The 21,085-nt window shown below is 44.2% G+C and overlaps 1 protein-coding gene across 9 annotated transcripts in view; it reads right to left on the reverse strand.

Annotated features, from left to right (window-relative positions):
• DNAH8 (dynein axonemal heavy chain 8) overlaps positions 1 to 21,085 on the reverse strand; it is a 358,983-nt gene that overhangs the window by 165,854 nt on the left and 172,044 nt on the right. For all 9 annotated transcript variants that reach the window (XR_014471558.1, XR_014471559.1, XM_083175420.1 and 6 more), the window contains 6 exons: positions 20,762 to 20,862; positions 20,050 to 20,187; positions 18,593 to 18,833; positions 17,552 to 17,751; positions 560 to 713; positions 286 to 449 (listed from right to left, as the gene is read on the reverse strand). Coding sequence is in view for 7 of the 9 variants with exons in the window: in XM_083175420.1 (XP_083031546.1) it covers positions 286 to 449; positions 560 to 713; positions 17,552 to 17,751; positions 18,593 to 18,833; positions 20,050 to 20,187; positions 20,762 to 20,862 (998 nt within the window). In the remaining 2 variants the exon portion in view is untranslated. The remainder of the gene's footprint in view (positions 1 to 285; positions 450 to 559; positions 714 to 17,551; positions 17,752 to 18,592; positions 18,834 to 20,049; positions 20,188 to 20,761; positions 20,863 to 21,085) is intronic.

The raw sequence follows: 21,085 nt of genomic DNA on the forward strand, positions 1-21,085 counted from the left end.
GAGTTCGGGTGATGTTCCCGGCATTACAATGCCGCGGCAACGGCACATCTCACTTTCGTGCACAATAGGATTGATCCCTTTGTCTGGAAATGAGGTGATACATAGTATAAGTATAATGAAATGCAAATTCCAACTGCTTGGTAGATTTTCACATTGCATGGTCAAAAAAAAGCTTAATGGCAGTTACAGAAACACAGCAGAAACTCAGTCATGTATAATAAGGAGAGGATGTGTAATCTAGAACCACATTTAACATCATTAGAGGCACTGTACAGTAAAGCATACCCTGCTAGTGACTTCTGACACAGTTCCAGCTGTCCGTGTAGATGAGTCAGCAGTTGCTCCAGGATTAAATCCCCAGCACACCATTGAATGACATTGGTCTGTTCATGAGCACGCTGGATTATTTTCACCCAGATTTTATCTATTTTCTGAAAATGTTTCACTTGCTAGACGTAAACATAAACACATTTTAGCACAATATTCTAGCTACTTGGTACCCATACAGTACTTACACAATCCACACGCACATACATACACACATGGACACACAAACAACCTGGGGTAACTGTTTTGACAATTCTCCAGCGATAAGAACAGCTTCAAGGTAAACCCAAAGATTCTGAACCACCAGCAGCTCTTGTAGGATAGCAGATGATGTGCTGAGCTTATGGATCCAGCCCTGAATTGCAGCTTTAAAAGGCATATTATACCTACAACATAAGAGGGAAGCTATTAATCTACATTAAAGTATAGGATAGTAGAGTTTTTGTTTGAATGTCTGTAGTCACGATGAAGATCTCACATTGTAAATTCTATCATCTATAACAGTGGTTCCCAACCTGGGGTACTAGTACCCCTGGGGGTACTCTGCAGAGCAGTTGGGGGTACTTGAAAATAATATTGGTAATGGCGGAATATGAAAGAAAGTATTTTGATGACAGAAGAAGACCCATTGCTATGGAGAACCATGTTGTGTCACTTATGGTTCTGTCTTCAGCATCATCAGTGTCTCATTGTGCTTTTGCCTGACCAGCAATCCACTGGGAGCTTCCCATGCTGCCCTCAGACATCAGCGATCATCTGCCCTGTACTGACACGGGTGGAAGAAGCAGCGGCATTAATCCTACAGGTGTAAGTGGGAATCCTGGAGACAGTACACAGCCAGCGGCCAGACACGGAAGGGCACGATTCCTGTCTGCTACTCCTTAATATAAGGATATGCATAAGGATACGCATACCGCTCACTTACACTCCACTCATAAGTACTGTCTATATTTTAAATTGAGAGGAGGGGTACTCATCAATGAAAAGCCTAATCAAGGGGTACGGGAGAGAAAAAAGGTTGGGAACCACTGATCTATAACAAAAACCTCTAACTATACATTACCTCTGTAACTAATATACCTCTGTGGGGGATGCGGTCATTTGGTCTACTGCATTATGGTCGACAGTCATTAGGTCGAATCCATTAGGTCGACATGCTAAAAGGTCGACATGACTCTAGGTCGACATGGGAAAAGGTCGACATGATTCTAGTTCGAAAGGTCATTAGTTCGACAGGTCATTAGTTCGACAAGGTCATTAGTTCGACTTTGTCTATGTCGACATTCACAAGGTCGACATGGAGTTTTTTACTGTTTTTTTGAGCCAACATGTGCCGACAGGCGGTATTTCATGCCCTACCATCCACTAGGACGTGGTGGGAGAATAAAATAGTGTGCCGAGCGTAGCGAGGCACCGTGCCCGACGCATAGCGAGCGCAGCGAGCGTTGCGAGGGGATGCAGTGCACTTTAAACTGTGTCCATGTCGACTGTGTTGACATTCAGGTAAAAAAAACAGTGAAAAACCCCATGTCGACCTTGTAAATGTCGACATAGACAATGTCGAACTAATGACCTTGTCGAACTAATGACCTGTCGAACTAATGACTTTTCGACCTAGAATCATGTCGACCTTTTCCCATGTCGACCTAGAGTCATGTCGACCTTTTAGCATGTCGACCTAATGGATTCGACCTAATGACTTTCGACCATAATGCAATAGACCAAATGATCCCAACCCCTCTGTGGGGTACATTTAAAAAGATGGGATTTCTGTTGAGAATGGAATGTTGCCCACAGCAAACTGATTGATTGCCCATAGCAACAACCCATGCTCAATAGCCAACTCCCATATGACAATCATCTCCCGCTATTAGTGATTGTCCTATGGGAGTCGGCTGTGAAGTGCAGACTGCCCGGCGGGATCTCACTAACCATATATGTATATAATGTAAAGTGGAACCCAAAGTATGGGGATATGTGGGGATTGTAATATGTGAAGTACTTCCAGCGGAAGTCATCTAGATGTGAATGAATCAATTAGGAGTGTAATATAAATATGAGGCCCAAGGACTGTGATGACCATGCTTCTGATGAAGGACAGCAGTCTGAAAGTGCGCTTAAGCAGATCTTTTCATCACCAATTGGACTTCATTTCTTCCTGAGGAACCTGTGGAGGTCTGATGAACTTTGAGACCACTGGCATCTCCATGTGAATGTGGCGGGCTTCTTGGGAGAAATAAATGACATACTTACCTCTATTGGTGATATGATTTTAAAGTCTTTTTATGTGAGTGCAAATGTAATTAAATGTTCATTTTTATTGAAAGAGAGTTGCACTATGTGCTTTTGAGTTTCCCCAGAACACAAGGAAAAAGGGATTTTTGTAAGAACTTATCGTTCGAATCCCTTTCTCTGATATGTTCCTGGTGATACAGCTCGACATTGGGACGTTCCAGAGCCGGTCCTTTGGGTGGGTACGCTCAGGTCTGCAGCTCTCATCACTGCTCGCCCGAATGATGCGTCCTCCGACGCGAACTCATGGAACCTATAGAATTTGGCAAAAGTGTGAACAGATGACCAAGTGGCAGCCCTGCAAACCTGCTCAGCTGTGGCCCCATGTCGAACCGCCCAAGACTGACCTGGTGGTATGCGCATTAATCCTGGCCGGTACAGGCCTACCAACTTTAGTATATGCAAAAGCAATTACAGAACGCAACCACCTAGCAATGGTCTGCTTAGAAGCAGGCCAACCAATCTTGTGTACATCATACAAAACCAACAAAGTATCAGTCTTCCTGACACACTTTACTCTGTCCACATAAATGCGCAAAGCGCGCACCACATCAAAATTCCTTAATTTGTCCCTTTTCCTTGAACCCTCTGGGGGTTGAAACACAGGCAGAACTATCTCCTGATTTAGATGAAAAGCAGAGACTACTTTTGGTAAAAATTGGGGTACTGTCCGAAGGACAGCCCTATCATCATGAAATATAAGGAAGGGAGACTTGCAGGACAATGCTCCCAATTCCGATACTCTTTTTGCTGACGCCACCGCCAACAAAAATACCAGCTTCCATGTAAGGAATTTAAGGTCAGCCGACCTTAACGGCTCAAAAGGCGCCTTTTGAAGACACTCCAGAACCAGAGATAAATCCCATGGAGCTACTGGTTGCTTGTAGGGAGGTTTCAATCTAGAAACCCCCTGCAGGAAGGTCTGTACCTCCGGTAACCATGCTATCCTTCTTTGGAAATAAATTGACAAGGCCGAGATCTGCACTTTGAGTGACTGAAGGCTTAACCCAGATGAGAAGCCATCCTGCAAAAACTCCAGCAATATAGCCAATCTAAATCGCGATGTGTGTGACTTCTGCCTTTCACACCACCTAATATATGTCTTCCAGACCCTATAATAATTTGCAGAAGACACTGACTTTCTAGCTTTTATCATGGTGTTAACCACAGCCTCTGAGAACCCTTTGTTCTTCAAGATGGCGGTCTCAACAACCAAGCCATCAAATTTAGCCGAGCTGAATCCAGATGGTTGAACGGTCCTTGGTTTAGAAGGTCTGACCTCAGAGGTAGACGCCACGAGTCCACAGACAATCTCTGAAGCCTCGAGTACCAGGACCTCCTTGGCTAATCTGGGGCCACTAAAATCACCGGAATTGCCTGGGCCTGGATCTTTTTCAAAACTCTTGCCAGCATTGGAACCGTCGGAAATACATAAAGTAGATTCCCCTCCCAGGGGATGGTCATAGCATCCACTGCTTCGGCTAATGGATCTCTCGTCCTGGCATAGAACCTGGGCACCTGATGATTGAACCTTGAAGCCATCAGGTCCACATCCGGAGTTCTCCATTTCAATGTAATCTGAACGAATACCTGTGGGTTCAGGCTCCATTCTCCTTCCAGCAGCTCCTCCCTGCTCAGGAAGTCGGCCTCTATATTCTCCACCCCTGGGATGAATATCGCTGACAATGCTGGAACATTCTGTTCCGCCCACAGGAAGATCCGGGAAACCTCCCACATAGCCAGTTTGCTGCATGTGCCTCCCTGGTGATTCAGGTACGCCACAGCTGTGGCGTTGTCGGTCTGAATCCTTAAAGGGAGCCCCTGTAATCTTTCTCCTGCCAGAAATATCACCTTCCACACAGCCCTCAGTTCCAGGATATTGATCGGCAAGGCAGACTCCTCTGAGGTCCATAAGCCCTGCAGGCGCAGGTCCAAGACTACTGCCCCCAAGCCCCTGAGACTGGCGTCGGTAGTGACTACCAGCCAGCTCCAGGACTGCAGAGACCGACCCCACTGAAGGGAATCCACCTCCATCCACCATTTCAGGGAAGACCGAGTTTCTGGAGACAACACTATGTGTTCTGACTTCATGGTCCGAGTATTCCCCGACCAGGAAGTCAGGATGTTCCACTGGAACACTCGAGAGTGGAACCTGGTGAACTGTAACGTCTCGAAAGACGCCACCATCTTCCCCAGCAGCTTGAGACACCTCCAAACTGATGTGCTCTTAGACCCGAGGATCTCTTGGACCAAGGCAGCCAGATCCCTGGCTTTTGCTTCCGGTAGGAATACCCGATGTAGATGGGTATCCAGTACAACTCCCAGGAACTGGAGTCTCTGTGACGGCACCAACTGAGACTTTTGTAAATTTAAAAGCCAACCGTGAGCCTGCAAAAACCCGATGGCTTCTGCAAAGTGACTCTTTAACTTTTCCTCCGACTCTGCTTTGAACAGCAGGTCGTCCAAATACGGAATCACAGTGATTCCCCTCAGTCGAAGCACCGCCGCCATTACTGACATTATCTTGGTGAATACCCTTGGCACTGTAGCCAGACCGAAGGGCAACGCCTGGAATTGCAAATGCAGTTCTCCTATCTCAAACCTCAATAGAGCCTGATGTTCTGGATGGATAGGTACATGAAGGTATGCGTCCTGGACATCCATGGACGCCAAAAATTCTCCCTGGTCCAGGCTCAGGAGCACAGACCGTAGAGACTCCATTTTAAAATGGTCTACCCACAGATGGATATTTAATTACTTTAAATTTAGGATCGGTCTGAAAGACCCATCTGGTTTGGGCACCAAAAACAGAGTGGAATAAAAGCCTTCTTTCCACTCCGCTCTGGGGACCGGGACCACCACACCTTTCTCCAAAAGAGAGTGAGCCGCTCCCAAGAGAGCCGCACGGAGCCGAGCCTCCTTTGGTAGTGGTGTAGGAATGAATCTGCTCGGAGGAAGACCTTTGAAGGGAATTTTGTAACCATGGGATATAGTTTCTAATACCCAGGAATCCCGGTCTAACAATGCCCACGCGTCCCTGAACCGTGTAAGACGCCCCCCCCACCTTGACCACCTCCGGGCAAAACCCCCGGTAGTCATGCGGAGGGCTTGTCCTCTCCTTTGGTACTTCGTTTCTTATGAAAGGAACCAAATTTAGACTTTGGGGCCTTGCCCCTGGAGGACTGAAATTTTCCCCTAAAGGACTGTCCTCGAAAGGACGCACCTCCTCTAGGGGAGGGCCGAAAGGACGGCCTAAAAGCAGAAAACCTTGATGTCTGCTTGGCTGCAGGAGCCGGCAGGAAGGTACTTTTGCCTCCCGTGGCTTGCTTAATAATCTCTTCCAGTTCTGAACCAAACAACAGCTTTCCTTTAAAAGCTAAAGCCTCTAAAGCCTTCTTAGACTCGGTATCCGCCTCCCAAGCTTTAAGCCAGAGTACTCTCCTGGCATTGACGGACACTGTGGAAACTCTAGAAAGAAAGAACCAAATGTAGAATAGGCGCTGGTTTCTTGTTTGCATCGATTGTAGCTCATGAAAAAAATGAAGAAATATGGACATACATTAGGGGCATATGTGTATGTTTAAGGTCTTATTAGAATTGGCCCAGATGGCAAAAAATGATGTGGCTTAAAGGCATATCGTACCCTCACTCACATAGAGTAACGGGTGTGCAAGTACATCAAGGTATCTTTTAAACTTCAATAAAAACCATAATGTGTAGTCGAGTACGTAGAATAAGTGCGTACCGTACTCACATGTACGATCACTTCTGCAATCGCATAGGGGTATCTTTTTAGGATTCCACAGATACTTCTTGGTGTTTTATAGCAAGTGTCCTCCAATGGTCCCCCAGCATAAAAAAAGAAAGAAAACGTTCTTTCTTACTCAAAAGATTTTATTGGGGGTGTAACATAAAGGATGTGCAGGGTGCAACCTGTACCCACAGATGTTGATAAGGACAAAAAGGAATCGTACCTGAAATGGCAGAGTATGGCCATCCACTGCCAGTCAGGTGCTTCCAGGGTTACAGGTGGATAGACTGCACAGCTCCTCTCCACCAATGCGTTTCGACAGGTGAACTGTCTTTCTCAAGGCTGGAGAGCAGTTGTGCCTAGTACTGGTATTTATAGTAATGGCTTTAATCATGGTGGACTCTCCCACTAAAGGGGAGGAGACCCAACCGGAAGTTGCAGTATAATGCTGAAAAGCGATGTTATAAGGCTGAGTGACATATGGCAATGATCTCCTTAGAGACCATCTGAAATTTGCATTGCCCCCTTTTTGGTATGATAAATGCGACGCTTGTTACTCATTTCTAAGCAATACAAATCATCTAAAATCCGAACCAGGAAGCGGCGGGTGACACGCATCTGAAGCGCATACGTCACTTCCGCTGCTTCAGATTAGATGTGCAGAAGGAGACTGAGCCGTCTATGCTACTCACATAGCGGAACGTCACTTCCGTCTATGTTCAGTGTGAGGAAGCGGCGGGTGACACGCAAACGTCACATCCGCCGCTCCCATGTTTATGCCAGCACGATCTCGTGAGCGTGCTTCCGGCTCATAATTTACATATCCCATATACAGCTTCCATGCTCTTATTAAGCGCGTTGACGTCACTGGCGCTGATCCTATGCGTGGTGAAAGTGCCTGGTTAATATATGAGGCTAATGACCCGCATTTGGAACGCATATAATAGGTCTGCTGGCGCTGGTATACCATACCAGCGGAGAATTAAAGTGCAAGTGCTCATGAAATATAAATAGAGGGGGATAAAGTGATCAAGCCATTATAACAATAAAATACCATTACTATTACAAAACAAGATTACTATACATAAAAATACCAAATGCAAGGATAAAAATATGAATAAAAATGAGAAAAAATACAAATACATTTATGCAGAGTAAAATGAACCATAGTAGCAGAAATCACAGGAATATCATAAAAACCATTTTAATTCAAAGTCAGAATTTAGGCCATGAGGTGAGAGGGTATTCAAATCATAAATCCACCTCATTTCCTTTTGGGCTAATTGGATGTCTCTGGTATTATGTCTCCAATTTTCTTTTATTATTTCTAAGTTCCAAAACCCCACAATCCCATTAGGAGAACTATTGTGATGGGTTTTAAAGTGCATAGAAAATGGGTGGTCCATATGTGCCTTTTTTATATTCCGAATATGTTCGGACCATCGTGTTTTTAGTGCCCTCGTGGTTTTCCCTATATAGACTTTGTTGCATGTACACATAATAGCATAAATGGCATATTTGGAATTGCACGTTAAAAACTGTTTAATCCTAAAATTTTGATTGTTTAAAACAAGATTAGTGGTTTTTTTGTCCGTATGTCTGCAAGTTTTACACATGGGACAATCCCCACATCTATGGAAGCCCTGACTCCTAATTTGACCCCCAATGGCTCTACTAGTGAAGGAACTGGAAACCACTCTATCCTTCACTGTGGGAGCTCTGCGGTATATGAACCGTGGTTTATTGGGTAAAATAGTATTCAGAATAGGGTCTTTCAGTAAAAGGTTCCAGTTTTTATGAAAAATCCTTTCTACATATTTGTGATGGCTTGAATATTGCAGAATAATCGGTACATTCAAATCCTGGCCTTCTGGTGTTATTGTCTCTTTTGGAGTTAGAAGGGTTTCTCTTGAAAGTGTGGCCACATCCTCTAGAGCAGGGGTTCCCAAACTGTGTGCCGTGGCACCCTGGGGTGCCTTGGAGGACTTGCAGGGGTGCCCTGGGTTGGTGGTCCAGGATCAATTCAAGTTATTTATGTCTAACATTATAGTCAAATTGTGCACAAACAGAAGTGAATACTGTCTATTACCACATTACTGATCCTAAGGATGAGATATAAACACAATATATTTAACTTAATATTTGTTTTTAACTTTCTCAATGAGAAACCTGTAGCCTAGGGGTGCCGCAAAATAATCCTGATGCTTCGGGGTGCCATGATTCCAAAAAGTTTGGGAACCCCTGCTCTAGAGCTTGATCTAGTATTTGGTTTTTATAGCCCTTTTGTATAAACTTCTGTTTCATGACCCTACTGCTTTCATCATATGACTCCTGTTTAGAGCAATTCCTCTTAAGGCGTATAAACTGGCTCTTAGGAACATTAGTGAGCCATCTTTTTAAATGATTGCTCTTAGGGTCAATAAAAGTGTTAGAATCAGAAGGTTTTATAAAAACAGAAGTTTCCAAGGTATTGTTTTCCACATAAATTTTCAGATCTAAGAAATTTACAGTGACCTTGCTAATATTAAAAGATAAATGAATATTCAGAGAATTGGAGTTTAAAAAGACACAGAAATCATTTAAAATGGATTCTTCGCCATTCCAAATAAAAAGCACGTCATCAATGTACCGCCACCAGCGAACCAGGTTTGCCTCCCAGCCATGGCTCCGCCATACCATCTTATCTTCCCAGCGTGCCATAAAAGTATTGGCATAGCTGGGGGCAAACCTGGTCCCCATGGCGGTACCAATTTCCTGATTGTAAAATGAGCCGTCAAAGTTAAAATAATTATCGCATAAAATGAAATTGATCCCCTCCAAAATAAAAGTCTGAAGATTGTTTTCCATATCTGTCGCTGTTAGTGTCTCTCTAATTGCTTCGATGCCATGCTCGTGTGCAATGATCGTATAGAGCGACGTGACGTCAGCTGTTACGAGAAAGTAATTTTCCTCCCACTTTACTTTTGTAACCATGGGATATAGTTTCTAATACCCAGGAATCCCGGTCTAACAATGCCCACGCGTCCCTGAACCGTGTAAGACGCCCCCCCACCTTGACCACCTCCGGGCAAAACCCCCGGTAGTCATGCGGAGGGCTTGTCCTCTCCTTTGGTACTTGGTTTCTTATGAAAGGAACCAAATTTAGACTTTGGGGCCTTGCCCCTGGAGGACTGAAATTTTCAGGGAGGGCCGAACGGATGGCCTAAAAGCAGAAAACCTTGATGTCTGCTTGGCTGCAGGAGCCGGCAGGAAGGTACTTTTGCCTCCCGTGGCTTGCTTAATAATCTCTTCCAGTTCTGAACCAAACAACAGCTTTCCTTTAAAAGCTAAAGCCTCTAAAGCCTTCTTAGACTCGGTATCCGCCTCCCAAGCTTTAAGCCAGAGTACTCTCCTGGCATTGACGGACACTGTGGAAACTCTGGCAGCCATTTTGAGAGCTTCCTCCTCAGCCTCAAGCACATACTCTGCAGCTGCTTTAAGCTTCTCCGCAAGTAACAACACACAAGGATCAGCATGTAAAATGGTGCACAAATCATTGGCCCACACAATCATGGCCTTAGAGACCCAGGCCGAAGCAATCAGAGGACGTAGGGTGTATCCCACCCCTTCAAATATTGCCTTGAGGTTACCCTCCAGCTTTTTATCTACGGGGTCCTTAAAGGCTGCCCCCCCCCCTGAACTGGTAGCACAGTGGCTTTTGACAATCGTGCCACAGACGCATCCACCACTGGAACTTTCTCCCAGAGGTCTGCATGAGCCTCAGGCATGGGGTATAGACTTAAAAATCTCTTTGGCATCTGCAGCCTTTTATCGGGCGTTTTCCAAGCCCCTTCCAATAAATCCTGTAAACCTTCATCTGCAGGGAAGGTAACAGCCTCCTTACGCTGCCGTTTAAACACACCTTTTGCAGGAGTTTTATCCTCCACAGACAAATTCAAAGCCTGTCTTACAGCAGTAATCAAATCCTCCACCCCTGCGGCAGAGGAATCCTCAGAATCATCACCCTGCTCCCAGGGAATGTCTGCATATGCTCCCTCTTCCTCATCAACCATTAAAGGCACGGAGTAAGACCTTTTAGGGGTCCCCACAGCATCAACATCAATCTTGTCTATCAATTCACTAAACCTGCTAATCCCCTTAGCAGTATCCTGCATGACCTGAAGGAAGGCAGGATCTGCCTGGGTCAGAGGCAAGGAGCCAGAGGGCTGCTAAGATGATGACATAGGTCTCTGGGAATCTACCAAGACATCACTCTGTCTGTCCAGCAATTGCACTAAAGCATTCACCGACCTTCCCAGGGCACTGGCCCACGCAGGCTCCAATTGCTCTACCCTCTGGGGTTCACTCCCCATGGGTCTCACAGCAGCGCAAGTAATACACAAGCCCCCCTTGGCCATCTGCTCAGGGACAAATTTCAGTGTACAAACACTGCAAGCGCTCAATGCATTAAGGGCTCCCTCCCCCAAAACCACAGACTGATGCTCAGACATGATGTAAAGTAAAACAGTCACAGCGCATTCACTGTACAGGCGTTTAATACAGAGCCAATGTACTCAGTCACTTATCTGTCTGGTGGTTTCAGATGTGGGGAAAACGATGCCCAGGAAATCCAAACACTTTGTCAGGATCTGTCAGCCAGCTCAGCTCCGCTGCAAGCGTTCCGAATGGCGCCAAAACAGAGTGAGGGAAGAGACCAAGTCCCTGCTGCTGCGGGGTCCGTGACTCTTGGCGCCAACCACCCCCAGACAGCTGCTCTCATTGCAGGATCTCCTAGTTCCAGTATCTCCCCCTCAGCTGGGGACCACTTGGAACATGCCTGTAACACACTGCTGTCCTCTCATATAGGAGCTCAGTGTGTAAGCTCCGCAGAAAAGGGCCGCTGCAATCACAGAGCGCCTGTCCCCCATGATCCCCACCTAGCGTGAAGCCGGTTTCAGAGCGCTCCGGAGCCCAGGCAGCTTCTTAGAAGAAGCTGTAAGCGCTGCACAGGGAGGTCAGACAGCGTCTCCCCCGTGCACAGTGAGCTGACAGGACGTGCTTCTGTCAGCTCCTGCTGCGCTGTCAGTGTGAGGATTCAGTAAGAGAATCCTCACACTGTGCCTACCTAGCTAGTGTAAAAGTTAATAAAATAATAAAAACCCTAACTAACTCTAATCCTTCGGCTGCTCCAGCAGCCCTTTAGAATAGCACCCACTCCAGTGGGCACCTAACACGAACTGAGGAGTCTGGGATGCAGAAGGGAGGAGCCTACCCTCCAAAAGCTTTAGGATAGGTGCCTGGCTCCTACGGACCCTCCTACATCCCAATGTCGAGCTGTGTCACCAGGACCATTGAAAGAGAAATAATACGATAAAGGAACGGCAATATTAAATCTGATCCTGTCTCGGATCTCAAAGCTATTAAAAGATAGAATGTGAGTGCACTGAGAATAACACAATAATTTATCTAATTTCCAAATGTTATTGTGCACTATTTGTGTTTTATTGGAGTTTCAGAGGAACAAAGAATTCCTGATCTTCAATCAGTCTGACAGGGAAAGTATTTTCTGTCAGCATTAGGTGGTGGGATAACCATAGGCAGCGCCACTGTGACACATAACTTTTGTTTACTGTGTATGGTTTTTGGGTCTTGTGATCATGGGCAGCAGCCTAAAAGTGTTTCTGCACATTGTTTTCACTTTTGTCAAGATGATGGAACATGGCCATAATAGAAAAGTGCCCAAATTGTTTCATTTAATTTCCTTTGATCGTCTCCTAAGATGCAGAAGATGGAGGTAAATGGATGCTGGAAGCAGATGGGAAAATATGGTGGAGCGGCGATTGGCTGGTGGGTGGGACTAACCCCTGGCATGTGGGAGGGGCTGTGAATGTAAACAAACATGCAGACTTCTCACAGGGAAACTGGCTGCCGGAGAAGACAGCGTTTGATCCGGCGAGGCGGCTGGTGAGTAGGATTTCTCTCAGCAGGTACTTGTTGGGATTGTACATGGATCTACGATGGAATCCATAGGTAATGTATGTGTGAATGAGTGTAGTCTATATAATAAGTTGAAGAGTCTGTGTGCGTGCGTGTGTGCGTGTGTGTGTGCGTGTCCGTTGCATTGCGGACACACCGTGGCACTCAGAGCCACCAAATTCTGCAACAAGATACCTCTGTACCCGGTGGTGTGCACCTCGAAGCCGTTTTTGGGAAATTTCACTTAGAAATTTAAAAATCACCAAGTTTTAATTTGCCTTAATTGATGATCTGGGAAAAGGATCGACGATCTGGGAAACCGTTGCGAAGGAACAACTCCACACCTGATTTCATTGCTGTCATTGAGTATGAATGACACATTCTAACACTATGGTGGAGACTTTAAACAATTAGGAATAAATGAGGATATACATAGACCACACATCAGACACAAATGTACACATTGTACACGTGCACACACACACAGTACACCACATACGCACACATAGTACACAACACACACATATATACGTAGCGAGCTTCACACACTTACACATTGGACAGATACACACACATAAAACACCACATGCAGTACATCACAAACCCATATACATTACAACACACACTCAAAAACAGTACAACAAACACACACACTTAAACATTGTGCAGATACAGAAACACACACAAACATTGCCAGGATAGACACAGCACACTACACTACACACACATGTATACGTAGCGCACCTCACAAACTTACACATTCGGCAGATACACACAACACACACACATAACACACCACTCACAGTACAACACACAACCACATTCACTACAACACACAGCCAAAAACAGTACAATACACAGATCACACACACTTAAACATTGCACAGATACACACGGCACACTACACACACACATTTATACGTAGCACACCTTACGCACTTACACATAGGGCAGATAAACACAGCACACACACACATAACATACCTCTAACAACACAACACACACCCACATTCACTAAAACAAACAGCCAAAAATAGTACAATACACAGATCACACACACTTAAACATTGCACAGACACACACGGCACACACATTTATACGTAGCACACCTTACGCACTTACACATAGGGCAGATACACACAGCACACACACATAACATACCTCTAACAACACAACACACACCCACATTCACCATACACACCCAAAAAACAGTACAACATACACAAAACACACACTTAAACATTGCACATATACACCAAGACACAACATACACATACTGTATATACAAAGCACACCTCACACACTTACGCATTGGACAGATACATGCAACACACACAACCACATACACTACATCACACACACAAAAACAGTACACAGTATTGTTTTTCACACACACAAAAACAGTACAACACACAGAACACATAAAAAATTGACGTTTATTTAACAGTCTGTACCAGCAAATAAAAACTGTACCTAATGTACCGTTTTTTCTTTTTTCCGCATATCCGTCTCTCCAGTCCTCCAGCCTGTCACTGCGCTCCCCAGCCAGTTGCACTGAGAAATCTTTGTCCTGGCCAATGCACCCCTTGATCAATACAAAGTGGGTACACTGCACTCACCCTGTCAGTTGTATGTTAGGCACTGCTCTGCCTTGAGGGTGTCCCAGACTCTTTTGGTTCATAGATAATGTTTGGTCGATGGGCATGAGCGCTGCATGTATTCGTTTGAATGTTATGAGTGTAAGAATTTGAAGAATTTGAAGAAGAATAATACTGAGATGAAGATTTGCCACGTTAAAGTGTACAATTTACTCAATAAATCGTGAAAAAAATATATGTACATAGAAGTACAACCAAGAAATAAAATTCTAATTCAAACTGATAATTGTTTGGATGGGGTGGGTTGCCAAACAAATCTATAAGTGGAGGGGGGTATGGATATTGTGGGCATAATTGGTGTTTGGTACACCTACAGGGGGTCCCCAGTTGATGAGAAATTTTCACTACAGTGTCACCGTAGGGGGAAATCCAATTGGGGTTCAGGTGGTCTTTTAGGGACCCCTTTACAATCCCGTTGGTCTCTTCTCCTAAAGCCTATGGTCTCCCTCAGTGATTGACTATTATTAAGGGAGACCGTAGGCTCAAGGAGAAGAGACCTACGGGATTGTATAGGGTTCCTAAAAGACCACCTGGACCCGAATTGGGAATCCCCTTATGGTGACACTGTGACCATGACACTGTAGTGAAAATCTCATCAAATGAGTAGCCCCTGTAGGTGTACCAAACACCAATTATGCCCACAATATCCATATCCCCCTCCACCTATAGATTTGTTTCACAACCCACCCCCATCCAAACAATTATGAGTTTGAATCAGAACTTATTTTTTAATCCTACTTTCATTTCTTGATTGTACTTCTATGTACACTTATATCTTTTCATGATTTATTGAGTAAATTGTACACTTTAACATGGAAAATCTGGTACTTATGTAGTATCTGGGCTGCCGATTTCTAAATCGGGTACATCGCATCGCATCGCATGCGACCATCGGATGCGATGCGATGCGATGACCCGATTTTTCCATAGGAATCAATGTTAAAATGGACTGAGTCCATTTTAACATGGAATTCAATGGGAAAAAGGGGTCCTTTTCATACCCCTACTATCCAAGTGGGCATGGAGTTGGATATAAACCTGTGGCGAGCGTAGCGAGCCACCGAACCCGAAGCGTGGCGAGCGTAGCGAGCCCCGCGAGGGGACACAGAATACCGTCCCCTCGCGGGGCTCGCTTCGCTCGCCACGCTTCGGGCTCGGTGGCTCGCTACGCTCGCCACAGGTTTATATCCAACTCCATGCCCACTTGGATAGTAGGGGTATGAAAAGGACCCCTTTTTCCCATTGAATTCCATGTTAAAATGGACTCAGTCCATTTTAACATTGATTCCTATGGAAAAATCGGGTCATCGCATCCGATGGTCGCATGCGATGCAATGCGATGCTATGCGATATCGCATCGCATCTGATTGTATGCCTTAACTTAAGGCATACAATCAAAAAATCGGCAGCCCAGATACTACATAAGTACCGAAAATCTTTATCTCAGTCTTATTCTTCAACTTCTTACACTCCAAACCTTATCAATGCACCCATTGATGATTGCGATGGCTGGATCGGTGGATTGGCCCGGCGGGTGTAGGGAAGAATTTGGCCCATTGCACCCATTCCCAGTGGTGCATTGCAGTGTTGTGCGGGTAGCCTGCGTCGCGTTAGGACGTCATGTGGCCAGGCCTGCGGACATGCTCCCACACTCAGGGGCTGCCCCACTGGTAGAGATGACCGGTGCATGTGCTTTACAGATCTCCAGACCTCAGAGACTGCTGCAGGCTGGATTGGTGAGGGGAGCGGGAGTGGCAGGGAGCCTTGAATTTTTTATTAATTATGGCGCGGTAAGTAACGCCCACCCCGGTCTCCATGCACTCAGCACCTGTATTTACACATCCTAGAAACTGTACCATTGAAAGTATAGAAATGGAGGTGTGGCCACATCCCTTTCTGATTTTGTACCGATTTCTGACCCTCAGATGTTGGAGGCTATGTCATAGGTGCTAAATCTCAGGAGTGGATGTAGAATTCATCAACACATACAAGTTATCAACTCAGGATCGTTGTGTTTCAAACAACACCACCACACCTGAATTCATTGCCGTCATTGAGTATCAATGCAAACACATTCTAACATTATGGTGAAATCTACAACAAATTACAATCTTAGCTCTTTGGCACAGCATACTGTAAGATTACATTTTTCAGCAATTTTGGAAATAAAAAAACCCCAAGGTTTTCCCGGGCAACGCCGGGCGGGTCAGCTAGTATGTAATAAATCTATACTGTTCATGTGTGTGTTTCATTTTACTATTTCTAATATTGTGGAACTACAAGACCCAGCGGGCCCTTTCATGGCCCGCATGCTGGGACTTGTAGTCCTCCAAGTCCCAGCATTCAGGGCAGGCTTGCTGGGACTTGTAGTTCCACAACATTATACAATAGTTTCATCTATTTTTTACCATTTATCAGCCCTGGGCTTCAGCCTCGGCAGGGGTCACTATGGAGGGGGGAACCCCACTCCTCCAGGGTACCTGCCTGGGCTGACTAACCAAAGGTTAATGCTTTGGCCAAGGGAACTTATGTAAAAAGTTTTCCCTGGCTTTGGCTTTACTCTGTTGGCTGTTTAGTCCCCCGTATTTTTGGAACCAGGAACGCTAGTTTTAGAAATCCTGGGTACAGTATTTTGACCCTTGATTTTCTATAACCAGGACTGGTTCTTTAAGCCCGGGGCTGGATATGCTCAGGAGGGGGACCCCACGCCAGTTTTATTTTTCATTTTTAACTTTTACACATTTATTTTGACACAACCATGCACAGATCGCACTTGTCTGTCCATGGTTCTGTCAAACTCGCCATGTTGAAATGAGACTATCTGTTTTTGCGATTTTTGATAACGTTTTCCAAAATTCACATCCCCCTTAAATTTGCGAGTTGGACACTTTTTAACGGGAAAACATCTTGGATGCAAACTGAAGTGTGATGAAAAATCGACAGGTCACAATGTGCGATTTTGTGTCAGAAAGTGCGATTTTTATCGCAATTCGCATCCTATTAAGTTGTCGATTTCGGGAAAATGTGAGAATTCAGAAATGTTTTGATTAAAAATCGCAAAATTCAAAATATCTCATCCCATTAATGTCACCCAGACTGTCCAATCAGACACCTTATAAGTGTACCCCCCTGCTCCCATACCCTCTTGATGGTGTCGCTCCCATTCCTGCCCTCCAGTCGTGTTTCCCGACTGTGGCTCTCCGTTCCCCGTCCAGCAATCCAGCGTGGTGGTGTGCAGTAAGAGATCCGGCGGGTCCATTGATGGTTCATGTGAGCAGCTTTGCCTGTGTTTGTATGATATTTAAACTGTGTGGTAACCAGCCCACAGAGGTCTTATATTTGGTATGAGGCTCTATTGTTATGTACCGTTGATTTTATAGTCTGCTTTATTAAACTCCTTTTAATGCACCATGAAACGCTTCTTTCCTTCCATTTTCTACTATGTGTGTGTGTGTGTGTGTGTGTGTGTGTGTGTGTGTGTGTGTGTGTGTGTACTTGGGAAATATATCCTTACAACATGGTAAAATGAAACAACTACTGCATGTTTGTACAGTGTACAGTATATTACCAGTTATTAAATAATAATCCTAGAACCACCAGGCTGTCCTCCGTCATAGTTATCATGGCTTCAGCATCAGTCCTGTTTATCAGTAGGTCTCCTCTGCCTTTAAACTCAGAAAAACGTAGAAACTGGTGATTCCAAACATCTATCACCTGGGACAGTTGTCCTTCGATGTCCATCTCTTTAATAGATGATCTGTAAATATCCTGCATCATTAGTTCAAGACAAAGAGTTAAAAATGATTTCCCATTACACGTCAGAGAGGACGTTGTTGTCACAGCATTTCTCAGGAAGTAAGAGAGATATTTAGCAATTCCCAGGGATATCATTACTATGAGTTTGTGATATGCCACAGATTGCTAATGCATAGGCTACCAAAAAAAACTGCGTCTAATAACAAACCAGCCAGAAAAGTAAAGTAATTGAAATTAGAATAAAAAAAGGACAAAATGACACTGACACAAAACTCATCCCCAGTTATCATAAATATTTGGGGGGGTATTCAATCAGTGTTGCTATTTACCGACAGGGGAAATATCGGCATTTACCTATTCAATGCTGCCATTGACAGCATTGAAGGTTGTCAGATCTGACTTTTTTTTTAGAGACGGATCTGTTTTGTAGGAAACGCTCACAGATTGTCGAATTCATGGCCGTTTTCACCGGCGCGGGCTGGTGATCGGCAAGACGTAAGCAGCTCCATCTATATGGGATTAAGTGGCTTTGTGGTGATTGGACGGAACCTCTGTGGATTGCCTCTAGACTGGGTAGATGCAGACTTACCCTTGTGGGTAAACAATACCGGCAGCTGCAGGTAAGGAAACTTGTCCAGCAGTGAATAAGTGTCCTGCTGTAGCTGAACAGGACGGCAAACATTCTATGCCCTATTAGACCAATGCTGACTAGAGAACACACATAGCTAACGTACAAGAGCATAATACAGACATTACATAATGATATCATATCGTTGGAGCCACTAAGACCTTGATACTGCCGTACAGTAAATTAAGTAGTGCTATATTTGCACAGTAAAAGCAGAACACTTACTTCAACCTGATCTTTATATTTGAGAATTGGCACTTCCATAATATTATGCAAATAAATCAATTCAGATTCAAAATCCAATTTGTGTCCGGTAACATCAGCCAAACGATCCCAGTGTCTTTTCTTCATGGATTTATTTTTCATCATTGTTAATAAAAGGCAGACGTCACCAAAGTCATCTAGTTGTTTCTGAAGGTCTAGGAATGCTGCCCAGCACTTTAGCCCTTTTGGAAGTCTAATGCATCTTTTAAAACAAAAAGATTAAATACCACTTTTTTTTTTTACTCATGTTTAAAATGAATACTGCATATCAAATATATTTGGTATCAACAGGAAATACACATTAAACTCGATAATGGTGTTGTGTTGCTCCCAAACAAACTGATTCAGTATCACACTTGCTGAGGCGTTCGGACTGACGTTTATAGGCATCTCCATAAAAACGCTGGGAATGCAGGAGTGTACTTGCCTGTTCCTGCCACCAGCGACCATTAGGGGGCTGAACGTGGGAGCACGCACCAGGGAATTTATCGCCCATAGCAAATAGAAATCACTGGAAATATGGTCGCTCAGCGACCATATTGCCAGCGATGTGCTAAAGTTGAACCGTGTGTACACACACATAGGGGGTATTCAATCACCGGTGACCAGGCCCTATTCAATGCTGTCTTCCCTGACAGCATTGAGCCGGGCCCTATTCAATGCTGTCTTCCCCGACAGCATTGAGCAGGGTATCTCGGGAGAACGAGCCCGGCTTCACAAGCTGTCGGGCTTGTTCTGCCGAGAACGGCCTGAAAGTGATGAGCTGCCGGCTGCAGCTCTCCTCTCAACTCGCGGCCACGCCCCCTTCTCGTCCTGCTGCAGGTGGGACATTGAATCCTGCCTGCATGTTCTCGGTCGAGCTGACCGAGAACAGGACAGCTCGACCGCCGTGACCTCGAGATTGAATACCCCCCCCCCCTTAGTCTTATCAAAGGAACCCCTTCACCCTAATTAACTACACAGTGTAAAGACTTTGATATGTGTTTATTGTATTCATTTATACTCAATCAAAATGTACACATTTTTCCTCTAGTATTTGCACCTTTTCCAACATTGACTTTTAATATTACAAATATTTACAGTGAATTATATTAAACCTTAAGCCAGGAAAAAAAATCAGTTTACAAATCATCTTACTATCCAATGCAGTCCAATGAAGCCATATAAAAAGAATGAAGCACCGTTGAAATCTGGCATTCATCACAATACATTAAGAAATAGGTTAAAACATTTCCACATGCATTGGGCTTTAACAGAAGTAGACGATTGTAACCTCTCATAGACTGAAACATTTCTAAACACACCTAACAGATATACAAAGCGCATAATAAATTAATAAAAAATAAAATAATGTTTTTAGCAAAATTTTATTACACAGACAGAAGATGAATATGTAAGAGGTTACCCAACACACATACCTGTTGTGAAAATCCTGCAACGCTGTGCTAATCTTTTCTATATCAATATCTGTCCATAGAATATCATAGTATCCGCTGATTTTATTCATCACTTCATCATATAATACATACAGTTTCTGTAACAGGCCTAATTCCTTCCTACATAAGAAATGACAAAATAATTACACAATATAAATGTCCCATACTGATTATGGTCTGCCAGTCTGTCAGCTTGATGCCCCCACACGTGGCTACAAAGTCAGTCCCTGTAATTGTAAAAGGACTCATTTATAAATGTACAAAAATCCCTATTTCTGGTGAAACAAATATATTAGTCAGTACATGAAAAGGTTACCGCTGTTCACATAGTGCAAGGCAATTCTGGGCACTAATATCATGCCCAGGTTGTATTGCATACCCAAAATGTGCCCCATAGAGTAATTGGCATCAATACAGAGTATACTTATGGCAATATGTATACTAAGTCCTATCATTATTACAGGGTGGCCCCATGCTGGGGTTGTCCAGCTGCCATTTTTAGGCTAGTAAATGGGTATATTGAAGCCTGGTGACGTGATATATATATAGTGCAGCATGTGAGATCTTCAGGCTGCCATCACATCGTATGGACAAAATATTGTATTCTTTCTAAACCTATACATTTAACAGTTGAATTGATTCTTATTTTTGACACATTTTTATATATTGAAAAAAAAAAAAGACTCTGCATTACCTTCTCTTATGTACAATTTCATAACCTGCCACAGGTAAGCCCAGGAGCTGTTCTCCCGCAGAGTAACTGATGCATTTCCTCCACAGGGCATCACATTTTACCTGTAGTAATGTTATCAAAACACAGTTCCACAGATGAGGTGTAAATGCCTGAGCCACGTGCTATTACTATTCAATAAATACAAACTTGGGTCTAGCATACAATAATATAAATTCAAAGTTCTTGGTATTGGAAGTATAAAAGGTCATTTTCTACAATACTGTAATCATTTTGTACATGAAACACAGTTTGTGTTCACCGAACCTTCAGAAAGCAAAGGTCTCA

This window comes from Crinia signifera, chromosome 3, assembly GCF_055691185.1.
Source record: "Crinia signifera chromosome 3, ASM5569118v1, whole genome shotgun sequence".
In the NCBI taxonomy this organism is placed as follows: Eukaryota; Metazoa; Chordata; class Amphibia; order Anura; family Myobatrachidae; genus Crinia; species Crinia signifera.